General features: G+C 34.8%; 1 protein-coding gene across 1 annotated transcript in view; it reads right to left on the bottom strand.

Annotated features, from left to right (window-relative positions):
- LOC144972386 (zinc finger SWIM domain-containing protein 8-like) overlaps nt 1–15,197 on the bottom strand; it is a 31,384-nt gene extending 16,187 nt beyond the window's left edge. The window contains exons 1-9 of the mRNA XM_078913519.1: nt 14,634–15,197; nt 9,496–9,649; nt 8,175–8,269; nt 7,016–7,191; nt 5,568–5,675; nt 5,318–5,399; nt 4,894–5,014; nt 3,320–3,515; nt 971–2,305 (exon numbers count right to left, since the gene is read on the bottom strand). Coding sequence (XP_078769645.1) covers nt 971–2,305; nt 3,320–3,515; nt 4,894–5,014; nt 5,318–5,399; nt 5,568–5,675; nt 7,016–7,191; nt 8,175–8,269; nt 9,496–9,649; nt 14,634–14,802 — 2,436 coding nt within the window. The 5' untranslated portion in view covers nt 14,803–15,197. The remainder of the gene's footprint in view (nt 1–970; nt 2,306–3,319; nt 3,516–4,893; nt 5,015–5,317; nt 5,400–5,567; nt 5,676–7,015; nt 7,192–8,174; nt 8,270–9,495; nt 9,650–14,633) is intronic.
- Between the last annotated feature and the right edge of the window lie 234 nt (nt 15,198–15,431).

Here is a 15,431-nt window from a genome sequence, read left to right as displayed (position 1 = left end):
GAGAGATGATTTACAAGGAAAAAAAATATCATCTCCCAAAACAATAACTATGCATTTGACTGTTTCCTTCCCAGCTAGCACTCCGGCCAGGGCCAGGACAAAACCAAGTAATCTCATTCCAAGACAAAGACAGAAAGCATGTTGGAAACCAGATATAAGGGGATAGAAGACGCAGTATGTACCCCCCTGCCCACTATGGGAGGTCAGGATCCCCACCCAGCCAGTTGTGAGGAGTTCAGTACTGAGGACGTTTTGTATCATCAAGGCAATCCTCTAAAACGCTTTGTCGAAAATGAAAAATGTAATTACAAATGTATGACACTATTTACTTTGGTGGGATGAAATGTTTGTGGAAATTTAGGAAGATATAAAATCTCCCTATTATCCAAAAGCTTTCAGTAAATAATAGTATCTAGTAAATTATGCAGAATTTATTCCAACTCCAACCCATAGAATACATCTAGATTTGCTTTATTTCCCTGAGATTCTAGGACAGTCCTACAGGGCACAGTCGAAGGCCAGGGTGCCAAAGGAAGATGTGGCTGGACAATATAAAAGAATGGACAGAGATGTCGGTTCCGGAGCTGCTACACAGGGCGAGCAACAGGCAGGCATGGAGGAAGACTGTAACTTCGACTTCACGTAAGTCTTCCCGATGACCATCCGGTCATGGGATTGAGCCTGAGCCTGAGCCTGAGATTCTTAATTTTGAAATCCAAATGTATTAAAATATAAATTCCAGTCTACTGGAGGTAAAAATAGCTCAAATGCTTCTTCTTCTTCCAGTGTCATCTCATGGGTTGAGGTCGACTTGAAATGACACGCCAATCTTCCCTGTTGCTAAGACTAAGGAAATATCAAACGCTCGCAAAAGCTTTTGAGATGGAGATTAAAATAAATAAGTGAGTTAGTGAGTGAGTGAACGAAAGAATGAATGAATAAGCAAATTAATAAATCAATAAATACTTACATCTTGCATATTTTCAGCACTTTTGATGTTTGCAAAAAAGTTTGGTTCGTCTAATTTATCTTTTTTCTTCTTGTCCAAATCCATTGACTTGGCTTTTGAGGTGTCATAGAAATACATCTGGTACTCGTCTCCTGCTGGCTGTGATGAGTCTGTTACACCACCTTCAGTTGTTGAACCGTTTCTGACTCCAGATGTGCCCCCCTGACCCGAGTTGATTTGGGGTTGCTGACTAGAGTTTGTGACCTCTGCATTAGATTTGGAAGAGGAGCTGATTGGAAGGTCCTTGGGTGGAACAGAACTGACACAAGCTCCAAGAGAAGTTAGGACATTGGTAGTTTTGGCAGGTTCTGAATTTGATGAGTCATCTAACCCATTGGGATCTAGGTCCCCTCCACTCTCATAGAACACATCCATATCCAATGAAGTTTGCTTGGAAGCTGCGAGAGCTGGATGTTGTTGTTGATGCTGCTGTTGATCGTGTTTGTGAGAATGAGGTTGGTAAAGATGATGATTATGATTGGAAGAAGAAGATATAGACACAGATGATTCTAAGCCCTCTGCAGAGTTGGACATAGGTTTAGATGACAAACTATGAGGCGATTCAGCTCCTTCAAAAGAGTTGCTCCTCGAATGAGTACCTTTGAATTCACCACTGGAATCAGAGTCTCGAAAACCACGCTCTGGTTCACAAAATCCTTCAGAACCTGAACTCATGGCACCATCATGTCCTGAATCGCGTCGAGGATTAGGAGAAGCATAGGGCTCCCCACCTGCCGGACGAGCCCTATTCCCTCCTATATCCTGAGATCGTTGGGTGTGAGCAAGATTTCTACTGGTGTTGTCCATACTAATAATATCGTGAGAACAAATACCTACAGTCTGAACACGAGATGCTTTCTTCAATTCACCATCATGGGACCTATTAGCTCCAAAATGGTAATAAAATCTAGATCTATCACTATCCGAATAAGTTACTCCAGGAATTGGGTAATTTTCCCATGTTAATGCACAGGCTTCTATAGCTGGTTTAAACCCAGGAAAGTTTTCTATATCTCCTTTTTTTAATCCAGTCGAGTTACTCGAGTTGCCCTTGAATTTTCTAACTTTTTCAATAATGCTTATGTGCCAATCTCTAAACTGTATGAGCATATCTTGTCGCTGGACAGGGGTCAGTTTTGGATTAAGAGTTCCCAGGCGCCATAGGGTAACTATTTCATCACACATACTGGCTGCTGCGTTTTGAGTAACATTTGCTGAGTTGCCACTACGATTGCAATGAGCTACAGAGACATTTTGGGAAGAGGACACTTTAGTTGTAAACCACCATGCCAAAATCTGAAAGAAACGAAAAAATAATTATTTAAAAATAAAAAAAGTTGCAACTGCAGAGACAGGGATATCCCATAATTATCTGTTACTGTCACGAAATTATACAGAAAGGAGATTTTCATCATATAAGATTACAATTTTTAAAAATTATGTCCTACCACCACAACATCATAAGATATCGTCGCCTAAGCATTCCATGAAGGAATATAGATTGTTCATCAAACAAGATGTCTGATGTCAACAGGAATCGCCCATGTTGCCTGAAGCCAGGCTCGAACCCGGGACCTTCCAGGTCACAGGGCAATGCCCTAATCACTCAGTCATTTCTGCCACAATACATGAAAAATAAGGTTACCTTATACTGCATTAAGCCCTGAACTACATTACACCATAATTTCCCTTTTCACTTACACCAGATATTAAAAAAAACAAAACACAAAATCAAAGTTATAGGCTAAATTTTGGAAATTAAATGGCATTTACAACAATTATGGTCATTTCAGAACCTAAGAAAGGAAACAAATTTTATTACAGTATGCAATCAGTACTGTATAAAAATGTACGAAAAAGGAAAAGGGGCAAGATTAAAAGAAATACAGAAATAGGTCCATTGCTGAAACCTTCCAACATGCCCTGCCTGATGTGACTCAAACCCTAACACAGATGCCAGTACAGGATCCCATTGAAAGAGAATCAGTAATACATATTATGATTTTTCACTATTTAACTTTGGGGTTATGTTTACTTTTATATTGAACTACACATATTTCAGTTGACAGTTTGACATTTTATTGCCATTTAATACTATTCAACAAAAATTGTGAACAGACCAAATATTTTGATTACATATGTATAATTTTTACAGGATATACAGGAATGGCTCAACAACAGCGTGACGGAATGTGGCAGATGGGCACAAGACAGAGACTTCTTCCGAAGGACTGTGTGGGAGGCTACGTCCAAGTGATATGCCACAGAGAGAGAGAGAGATGTATAATTACTAAAAGTTATCTTTTTCACCTGTTCACATTGCAACACTTCATCAGTAAGAATTTGTAGAAGGGGGATGGAGTTACTATCATTACGTCTATACATTTCTCTGACAATGGACAGAAGGTTCCAGATGCCTTCGGGTTCCCTGCCCCTTAGTGGTCGCAGCAAACTCTGCCACTCAGAAGCTGCAGGAGGGGCACTGGCTGTCAAAAAATTTACATCACTGAAAAATAAAGTGAAACATGATTTATTGAGGGTATCAAAAAATGTTTGTTTTAAATCAGAATAAATTAAAGGGAAAATAGCATAGTCAAAGTGACAGGCATGGTGGTATCAGAAAGGTGAAGATGCACAACTTTGGTAAAGCAAAACATAACATCACAAAGACCACAAGGTCATTCACAACTAGCATTGGAGGGCCTTAGGATGTAGTGCAACTAGTGCTTCTCTCTACACTAGAAGACAGCTTTAAAAAAGTGACTGCAAGTGTAACTATTAAAAACAGATGGTGGCTCACAGTCATATCTCAGACATATACTAATATAAATGACTCAGCAGTTATTTGCAGTCTTATTAATTTGGCAAGTGTAATGCTTCCATCCTAAGTTGTGAATCCCACTATTACTCTTTATTTAGTAACTCTTTAATAAGAACTCTTTTTCACACCTAATTCCTTACCATTGAGAAAAGATATTATAGAAAAATAAAAAGACTGGTTTAAAATTTAAAATAAGATAATATATGTGTCATTGCAAGACATAATTAGCCGGAAGGTGAAAATTTTGGATTTGCATTTTCTGAAAGCATATACTCGCCAGAGAATTTTAATCTTTATTTAAAGTAATCAGGTGATTTTTCATGAAGTTATGGTCAGAGGTATGAGTAAGGTATCTAGTAACTTTTCTCAAATTTCATACTTTTTCAACTTGACTAGCTGTAAAAAATATTTAGAAGTGAAATTAAGCTTTGATATTTCATGAAGATGTACAAAAACGGCTGATTTAACCATTTACGACAAGAACTCATTTTTGATAAAAATTGACCCTCTAACTAAACTTGGCAATATCTCAGTTCGAAGCTTTTCACCATCCGACTGATGAATATATATATATATATATATAAATATATAAATATATATATATAATGTTACGATCAATTTTAAAAGAAAAAATAAAACCCATAAAACACTTATACTACTCTCACCATTGCAATTTTCCACAATAAATAAATACAAACATTTACATCTCACATTTCCATGGACTAACCATGCTCAATGTGCTTTAGATATTCCCCCAGCAGACCTTATGGATCAAAATTTCCATTTCACAACATACAAGTTGCCATTAGTGTATCTCAGAATATCCATCAGATTGGCCAAGTATTCGACAGGAATAATGAGTGTAAAGCGCCTTACCCACAGACACAATGCCAGGGTTGGAGTTTTTGCAATATATACAGTCACTAGTCATCATTGCTTGATTGAGTTGAGCCACAGATAAGATAATCCAAGCCCTTCTGATATATTATTAAGCATTTATTCTCATTAGTTTTCCAAAATTTTAATAATGTGCAGAAAAGAACCCCCCAAAATATGGCAATACCTAAATACAGTAGGGGCTGGGATACAAAATTTGACTAGGGTTTTATTTATATTTTCATGAAGAGTGTCTTCATCCAAAAACCAAGATGTCTGTTCACTGGCTGATGGTCCAGCGGTAGGATCTGAAAATAGAAATTTAAAATTCACACAATTATTATCACATGAATTCAAGTTTTTGCCTTACAAAATTGTGTATTAATGTATTTTTAATCAAATAAATTAGAAATATATAAGTCGGAAACAAGGAAAAAGAGAAAATTTTTGGTGGGGTTATTTGGATGACGAAAAAATGAATCAAATTTAAAAGACAAAGAACTTTGGCCATATCATCTTGGTTTTGATTTGTCTGTCAACTTTTGATGATGATAATGATGATAAAAAAAAAGACGATGATGATGATACAATAATAATGATTAAAAACATACCTGGGGCACCACAGACAGTATTCATGGCAGTTTCTTGAGATGAAAGCAGCTCATCCAGAATTTGCTGTGCAGTTGGTAAAATCTATGGAAGATTTAACATTGAAATTGATGAAAAAAAGGTTGAACTAGATGAAATGATTGTATCATAAGATCAATGAAAAAAATTGCTTGATGCTGATGTAAAGGGAAAAAAAAAAATAGAAATAGAAAATTCAATAATATAAATTTCAAATTAAGATAAACTTCTTACCTGTTGCGGTAACTCACTGATGAGATATTGAGCAAACTTTTGCAGCTGATCTCTATGTAGACGAGACAAGGATTCTGATACAGGAGCGCGCAGACAAACAGAGGTAGCCTGAAAGGTTAAATACATCAGAAAATAGATATGAAAATAAATAAAAAATTGGATATCAACCACATCTGCCAACTCTTCACAATCCAAGAATGGAATCAGAACATCAGAAAACAAGAATTTGCGAGCAAAAAAAAAAAAAAAAGAAATTGTAGTTTTACTTACCACAATAATCACTGCACCAGTTTCTCAAAATCAACTATCTCGCACTAATATGGTTAGAGTCTGACGCCCACGATATTTTCTTTTTTTCTCAACTTTTTTATTCATAATTATTTTTGAAAATCTGAATTTCAGAGCCAATGGTAGAATGGTGAAAAGGAAGAGCAAAATTCGGAATGATTCTGCCAAAGGTAGAAGAGTTGGCAGGCATGTACATAGTGAATAAAAAAACGAGGTAATTATATGATTGAGTAATAATTCAGGAATAGCATAGTAACAGATGTAGTTAATGAAACAGCTTGCATAATTGATATCCCTAAAAAGTGTGTTTGCAACCTAAATGCTTTTTTAAATCTTTTATCAGAATGTTTTTATTTTAATCATTTTACAAAAGTCATCCAAAGTTGTCATATCTTAATTACACTGATCTTATTAGATTTTCAATTAATTGAGGCTTCACTAATATTATACTTTGTACTTCTTTTATTATCAATGGTTTGATTCCTAGTTGCTGTGAGTACACAACTAACATTCGAAGAACACAGAAAATTCAGAATAAGGCAGTTAGATTGGTGATGATGTCAAAATGTGACAATCAATCTCCCCTGACTAGGAAATTGTACATTGGATGCCAGAGAGGAAGTGCATTGAGTTTTTTAAATTTAAGTGAATGTTATAGCTCAATCCATACTATGGCCCTGTGTTCTACTTTAAAATCAAAGCATCATAGACCTAGACTTCTATCGACTCAATATTGCTTGAAGTTATTATATCATCTCATTATGTGTCTGTGCATGACAATCAGTCGGGAGGTGAAAATTTTGGATTTGCATTGTTTTGTATTTTCTGAAAGAATATGCTCCCCAGAGCATTTTACTCTTTATTTGAAGTAAATCAGGTGATTTTTCATGAAGTTATGGTCAGATGTATGGGAAAGGTATCCAGCAACTTTTCTCAAATTCCATACTTTTTCAACTTGACTGGCTGTAAAAACTATGTACATAAAGGGTTGATTTATTAATTATTTACGACAAGAACTCATTTTTGATAAAAGGTGACCTAACTCGACTTAACAATAACTTGGTTCAAACCTTTTCACTAACCGACTGATATTATGTCATTCACTGTAACATATTATTACGAAATGTTCCTGAGAATCTCTCTTGTCTCTATTGATTTACCTGGTGTATTCGGAACAGGCAGAGCGCAACAATGTGTGAACACCAATTACTCTGACATGTACAGGTACAAGATGATATCCTCCTGCGATCAAACACCACTGCCACATTGTAAATGCCTTTGCTTTGGCCTTGTACCAGGTTCTGGGTGGCTGTCACTGTGCCACTGAGATGAAAACCTGAGTGGATGGAGAGATAAAAACCATTAAAACAATTTATGAACAATCCACGGGAAAGAAAATTAATAGCATCAAACATTTTTGCTATTTTGAAAAAAAATACAATAAAATGAAAGATGGACATCTTGTGATCATTTTAGTGTCACTGCTTTCACTTTTGCCACCTCCTCATCCTAGTTGAATGACATTAACAAATTTTAAAAGATGAAAATTAATAGAATAATAATAAAAGTAATAATAACAATAATGTAAATAATAATCATCATCTAGTCAGCTGATCCTGCATAGGACGTTGCTTCCCGAACTTTCTTGCGAAACACATTACGGTTTTCCGCCAGTCTACTTGCTTGAGTTGTCATTCCCAGCCATTCACTTATATCTTGTTCCCAGCTTCTTGTTGGTCTACCTCTTCCTCTCTTGCCGTCTACCCTTGTCTGCAGAATGTGCTTTTCTAATGATTCGTGGCAAATCGTATGGCCAAAATAGTTCAGTTTCAATTTCTTTACAGTTTGAAGAAGAATTGGTGATTTTATTCCGATCCTTCTCAGGACTTCTTTGTTTGTTTGTTTTTCAGTCCATGATATTCTGAGTATTTTTCTGTACCATGCCATTTCAAAAGCTGTGACCTTTGTGCTCTCTGCTTTGCTGATAGTCCACGCTTCGCATCCATATGTTGCAGTTGGGAAAACAACACTTTTAAGTTTTGATTTTTGTTTGAATGCACTGCCTTTTCCAGATATTATTCATCTTTTCTAGCTTTTCTAATAATAATAATAATAATAATAATAATAATATAATAATAATAAATAAATAATAATAATAATAATAAATAATAATAATAATATCAATAATAAAACCAGCAAAATTGAATCACAAAAGGAATGATTTTGACAGTATACTTCCTTTATAAATCATAATGTTATGAGCTGTTTGATTTACATGCATAGCAAGACAACATAAGATTGTCTTCACCATACCCTTACCAATTTGTAATGTATCCTTGACACATTTGTTCTTGAAGAGGTGCTCTCCCTTTGTGAATTCCTCAGCACTGCCATTGGCGAGGCACGAGTATAATCTAAATGATGAGAATTGTAAATTATGATCCTTTTTTGTTTTTGTTTTAGTCTATCCATGGTGAATCAAAATACAAGACCGTCTATATATAAAGACAAAAACAATATAAGTAAAAACCATCTCAATTAAAAATGATATGATCTACATCTAAATAATCCCGATCAAATAATGCCAGGGGTCAAGACTCCATTTGGACAACTTTCTTAAATATTTAAAAAATTCTTTTTTAAAGACTTAATTTGCCCAGTATACCACAGTACTGCTCATTATATTATTGGAGTTGATTTTCTTGTTTGAGGTAAAACAAAAAAAAAAAAAAAGAGATAGAGAGAGAGAGAGAGAGAGAGAGAGAGAGAGAGAGAGAGAGAGAGAGAGAGTGGGAGAAAGAGAGAGAGAGAGAGGGGGGGCGCGGAGACCACCCGGCAGTGATTGGGTAGATCTGGTGGAAAGTACCAGGCAATAGACTAGCGAAGTGATCTATTCAAAAGGTAGCAAGAAATTGTTATTGTTTAGATGATGCTACAGAAACTGGGATAAACTCCCTGAAGGTTTGAAGGACTGCAAATTAGTTAATATCATTTCAAACTATCAAAATAATTTCATTCAATGGTGAAGAAAAAGTAAGATCATACACAAAAGAAAAGAGAGATAAAGGGTTCAGAATCTGCAATACTCATTTTGTTGCCTAAAAAGAGAAAACAAATCAAAAGCTTAAAGCAGATCCTTATGCCAATCTATCCGCATGCCCAGTCTAAGACTACCCAGAGTCCCAGAAAACAGCCAAAGGAGATGATCAGTTCCTATTACTAAAAGAAAGGAGTTCTCAAAAAGTTGGTTTTCAGAAAAACTCTCTATTGTACGACTACAATCTCTGACAAAAAGAGAAAGCCACAAATAAAGGAGCAACAGATTAGGGGGATAGAAGACCCAACCAGTAGTCCCTACCAAATGCCCACTTTTATATATTACTTATAATAAGGTGCCAGTAACTATCTTTTACTTTCTGAACAAGGCACTTTCAACAAAATCTTACATCAAAAACCCAATTGAGAAGAAGAGACAAAATAGAATTGAAGTCTAGTCAGATCACTTAAGCAAAAGATATTTTGCATAACATAAACTATTAGTAAAAACAGAAATTGAATGGAAAAGCATCAAATAATTAACAAAAAAAAATATAAAAAAGATAAATAAATAAATTCAAAATACTCTGCTGATAAAATATACCTGATGTCTTCCTCACTATCAGGAAAACTCCAAAATGCGATCCTCAACTGAATTGGCTCTGGAATTGGCTCTGGGAAATGTTCCACTACTTCAAATGGGATGTGACAGGCCACGGCTTTGGCAGACAATTCAGCCAAAGGAGTAACTTGGCGTTCTGAAACAAGCAATCCCAATCAAAATTTACTCTTCAGAGAAGCTGTGGGACAATATCTCTCTTCGCTGTTTAATTTTAATCTGTGATCTGTAGTCTTTCAAAACCCATCATTTTCTTTTTAGAATTTCTTATAATATTGTCTTTTATTATCGATAAAAAGATTTACACGAAATTCATTTGTATTTAATTTAGCTTTTCTTGCTATATCTATAAATCATTTATTATATACTCTTGATGTGTATAATATATCATAATTTTAAATTATCAATACTAAAATCACAGAGATGCACTTTTACTTTTACTCATAGAATACAATTTATTTTTGTTATTTCGCAATACAGGTACTCCCCCCCCCCCCCAACCACGCTTCCTCAAATGTAAGATTGTAACATAAACTGGAGAACGCCCACATGTGGATTACAATTGTAGAATAATGGACACCTTGTGTGCTTATTTTTGGACCTTATTTTTCTCATAATCCTTATTTTTTTAAAATAACAAAGTGCCTTATCAATATTAACCTGTGATGCAAGCTTTCGCCACAAAAGCATGCAACTGGGCAGTTTCGTGTATCAAGAGGACCCATCTCATAATATAGATAATCAAATCATTGGAAAGTATGATGGAAAATGTATCAAATCTCTTTGTGGTTTAAACTAGTGGCACTCTTTGTAGGGACTGTGGCCTCAACACTGCCTTGCCATACTTCTTTTTCATTTCAATACAAAAGTTTATTTTTGTAATTGTTGGAGGTGGAAGTTTTACCATACTAATTAATCTGAGTCTAAAATAATTTAATCACTCTACGTTAGAATTAATACATATTAAGAAGTGATACTGGGATAACAACATGAGTACCCTGATGATAAATACAGTGGTCTCAATTTATATGATCCTTAAGAAATCAATTTTTAAAAAAATAAAATTTTTAAGCGTTCCATTGGCCAGACCATGCTTATTTAAGCAGATTCTGATTTTTGTGAAAAGGCAATGTCCTCATGCTCCAATTACAATCTCAATATATCTCCCCCTCTAAGTTTCTATAGCTGTATGCATTAGGTCGCATGTCTGAAATCACCATTGGTCCATTCAAAAGTCATTTCATTATTTTTTCAGGTTATATCAACCCTTTCTATGTCACAGAGATGACATTTATATTGTATGTTTGAGAGGGGTGGCAAAGAAGCTTGAAATTTGTCATATGTCTAGATAAACTCATATTACACGTAATTCTTATTCTTCTTCCAATTTGACATTGTCCTCCTACTCTTCTAATGAGCTCTCCTCTTTCCTTACCCCACCCCCATGCATTAGGTCAATATAGCACAGAGGTGTTTTATGACCTGACCCACCCATCCCTAGCCCGGCCTCTTAGCCATTTGAAAGAGTGTGCCAAACCCAGCTATTATTATATCTAGATTTTATGACAGACTTGCTTTGTCTGTTTCACCACTTAAGTGTTAACCAATAGAATGTGTAAGTGTCATGCAAGAGAAGTAAAGAATCGGTGTGATAATAATAATAATAATAATAATAATAATAATAATAATATTAATAATAATATTAATAATACTTTATTGCATCCCAAAAAGGAAAGAAGATATGTGGATAATATGTTTACTTTTCTTCTCTTTTTTTTTTTTGTTTTGTTTACAGGCTTATTTTTCCTCTATTATTCTTAGCATGAAGAAAAAAAACTAATAAAAAAAATTTTAAAAAGCATACTTAAGAGCAGTCAGTTTGACGAGCATGCTTATAAAGGGATGAATCAATTATAGTAAAAAGTCTGTATTGCACCCCGGATCATTTTTAAAACCAAGAATGCTTATAAACGGAGACCAATGTGTTTAAAAGTGATCCAAAATATGCGATGAATATGTCTACATTAATGGCACAACAGGAAAATGTCAATATAAAAGAGTCATGATGACAAATGCCAACAGCCAAAAAATAAATAGAAAGAAAAAGAAAAGAAAAAAAAAATCTAGATTTTGGTGCACGTCGCATAACACTATGCATTATGGTTCGAACAATTATAGTAAGAGACCCATATTTTTGCTATATTATGTTGGACCATATGTTATTTATTGAGATACAAATCATCAATGACCAAAAATGAAACATTAAAGTCATGAAAAAAATATTTAAATTTTTTATTATTTTTTTTCGAATAGCTCGGGGAGCCATATTCAAGGGCAGATAACTCCAAAACTTTATCAATATTTTCATCTTCCTTCAAATATTTGTAATCTATGCTAAAAGTTATAGCCTCTCAAAAATGGACCCACAAGCAAATTTGATTCACGTTTTGAGACAAAATTGTAAAAAATTGTAAACAATTCAAAAATCCATATTCTGAACTGAAAAGTTGGTTTTCTTCATGTCTCATAAGTATCTTCAATTGAGCCAAGTAAAAAAATCAAAAGGGATGTGGTTCCCAATTTCCGAAAATTTGGTCCACTTAACATGGAATGGCCCAGAAGAAGAAGAAGAAGAAGAAGAAGAAGAAGAAGAAGAAGAAGAAGAAGAAGAAGAAGAAGAAGAAGAAGAAGAAGAAGAAAGAAGAAGAAGAAAGAAGAGAGAAGAAGAAGAAGAAGAGAAGAAAGAAGAAGAAGAAGAAGAAGAAGAGAAGAAGAAAGAAGAAGAAGAAGAAGATTAAGAAGAAGAAGAAGAAGAAGAAGAAGAAGAAGAAGAAGAAGAAGAAGAAGAAGAAGAAGAAGAAGGAGGAGGAGAGGAGGAGAAGCAAAATTGAAAATTACATAAAGCAATGAAGCTTAACTTTAAAATAATTAAGATTCTAAACGTAAAAGACACTTCTTTTAAAGAATTGTTTTGAAATTTTAAATTGAAAGTTCAACATGAAATATTTTCATACTTTTTTTTAGAATCTACAAGATTAAAATTCGTAATGAGACTCAAATATTATCAAGATCATGTAATATAAACATATATGGATGAAAATCTAAAATGACAGCAATATAAAACCCTTTGCCACCATCTTCATATAAACTTCTGAAACCCAGGGTTAAAACCACCCTTCGACAGAACTTTTTTACACAGAGAGTAATTGAACGTTGGAACGCATTGCCAGCAAATGTCGTTGAAGCGCCGAGTGTCAATGCTTTCAAGAATAGATTAGATGCTGTGATGGAAAGTTATGTACATAGTGTAGAAGTGCCTCCCACCCAAAATAGCTATGATCAAAAGATCAGTAGAGAAAGTGTAGTGTAGGCTAGCCCCTGATCACAAGATCAGGTAGGGAAATGCATTAGATCAGTTGTGAACAAGACATTCAGTGACTGGAAAGACTCGGCGACAGGCCAGTGGCCTAATCAAGCGACGTCGATACCTTCTATTCTATTCTATTCATGCCAAAGTTGGAAAAAATATAAATAACAAAAAAATTATATTGCTTTCATAATTTGCCATTATAGGGTGGCAGTCTGCGTATGAGTATTATTTTATTGCTTATAATGCAAAAATCTTTCAATCAAAATTTCCCCCACCAATGTTGCATTACAGTTACTACTCTCTGGGTAAAGATGGTATAACATGATGTCAGAATTAGTAAAAGTAAAACCCAAAAAAATTAAGTGACAAGTCACAAGTTCCTCACTATTGTAATCAAAGTCAAACATCATATATGCTAAACCAAATGTTGAACACTTTCTTTTTCTTTCCAGCCATATCAGAGTTTATAGGAATGACAATATGGCTTTCATAAACTTCTGGTGACTGGGCAGCAAAAGAAGAGTATATCTCTCTTATGGATCCAGACTTAGCTGAGTGGGTGACCAAGTCTTAAATCTGTTAAAAATTTCCCAGTGTTATAAATTTATAGACAAAACAATATTGGAGATAGATTTAGGCCTCAAAATTCCCATACACCGTGGAGTTCAAATGACCGTGCCCGACTCTGATTACTTCTGCATCAGATGACTGTTCTGTTTCGTTGTTGTTTTTTTTTATTTTATTGGTATTTTTTTGTTGTTGTTGTTTTCTTTTGTTTTGTTTACTTTATCTCTCCTTTTTTGTGTGAGTGTGCGAAATGTTGAGAACAGTGTTAACTTCACGAATTTGTATTTATCACACAAGTACTAAATTGAAAAAATAAACTTCAAATCCAACTTACACCAATAATTTGACAGATATCATTACATACAAAACGCTTGAATGATTCTAACTAAGAAGAATCCAGCTTTAATTTTCGGCCAATTTGATTTTAGATTTAGAGGATTACCAAAAATCTAAATAATAAATTTTAAAGTTTAACCTAAAACAAGCTTTTAAAGCAAAACGGCAAAGGCTCTTCACTACGTATGAATATCTAGGCCAGGCCACAAAACTATTGTTCTTGATATCGGGTTAGGCTTTGACCTACTTCCCAACACCTTTCTTTGTAACGGAAATATCAACGCACGTAATATTGACGAACCGTTGTTAGAAAGATGAGATAATTCATGTCACACAGTTGAAATTATATACTATTCCCCCCCCCCCAGCACATTTAATCAATGTTGTATTTATGCGATAAGTAGATAGTCATAGTATCATCTCTTTGACCTGTCTCTTCAGATCTATTTGAAAAATCAATATTTGGTCAAAGAGGAGTGTTCGCTTTACACTTTACGTTCCCGGTGTCTTTCGTTGATCAGAATTATTAATAAATGTTCGAAATATAAAGGGATGTAGGCCTAAATAAAAAAATAAAATAAAAAGGGAGTAAAATATTTATAAAGAACCACATATCTAGCTCTTTCCGTCCAACAGAAGAAGAAAAATACAACAAAGAAAAATGCCACAGGCAGAGTCAGCTGACACTGACAAGTCAATGACAGATTGATTGAAGTTGGTGAGAACCTTATCATGGAATACCAGTTACTAAGGCTTTGTAAATAAAAACACAAGGGATGTTCAAACAATTAGAATTTAAATGAAATTACCAAATTGGTTCAAAAGAAGGGAAAAAATAATTAGAACTTACCTTTATTAGATACCAGATTTGGGCCTCCATTTTGCTTCTTCCAGCCCCTCCAATTATTGCACACACTCTCCGGTTCACTACCCCATGAACACAAAGAATCTTCGTCGAATCGATCACTATCCTCGAAAGAAAACCTATCCCCTTCACATTCCCATAACATCAAGTCCATGATCAATGAAGTCTAAAAACTAAGCCTAATAATCCAAGACCTGCAAAATGCAACTTGGATCGAAAAGGTTGACCTGCCCTGGTCCGAGACTTGTTGAAAGGAAACGCCTCTTTAAAAAAAAATAATAATAATGGATAATGTTACTGTGGTTGGTTCTTCTCCACAAAATTGACTGTTGTGAAGCAAATCAATGAAATAACATATTATCCATGAACATAACTATCATATATACTAAAGCCGCAAGAAAATAACCGACACTACACTTCCAAATAGGGGTAACGGTAAGTCTGATGTGTCGATTCCCGTTTGCTTGCCTCCTGCCTACGATAAACGATCACAACCAACACGGCTTGCCGAGCAAACGACAATAACAGAACTGACAATCGGGAATGTTCGGTCTTCTCCGTCTATTTCCGCCCACTTTATGGAGGTTTCGTCTTCCTACGTGTCCTCAGAATGCGGTCACAGAACTGAAAATAGTGTGTATGGCTCCTTTGAACTACTATCTCTCGTTTTATTTGTAATTGTTATGTTTAATTTTTCCTTCTAAATCTAACAAAGGCAGCATGCCAGGAGCCAGCTTCTATGTTTTTTACGTAAATCTTTTATGCCACAAGACTCAAACTATT

This window comes from Berghia stephanieae, chromosome 5 (genome assembly GCF_034508935.2).
Source record: "Berghia stephanieae isolate SIO BIC M18660-M18661 chromosome 5, UCSD_Bste_1.3, whole genome shotgun sequence".
Lineage (NCBI taxonomy): Eukaryota > Metazoa > Mollusca > Gastropoda > Nudibranchia > Aeolidiidae > Berghia > Berghia stephanieae.
This window is presented reverse-complemented; position numbering and strand designations above follow the sequence as displayed.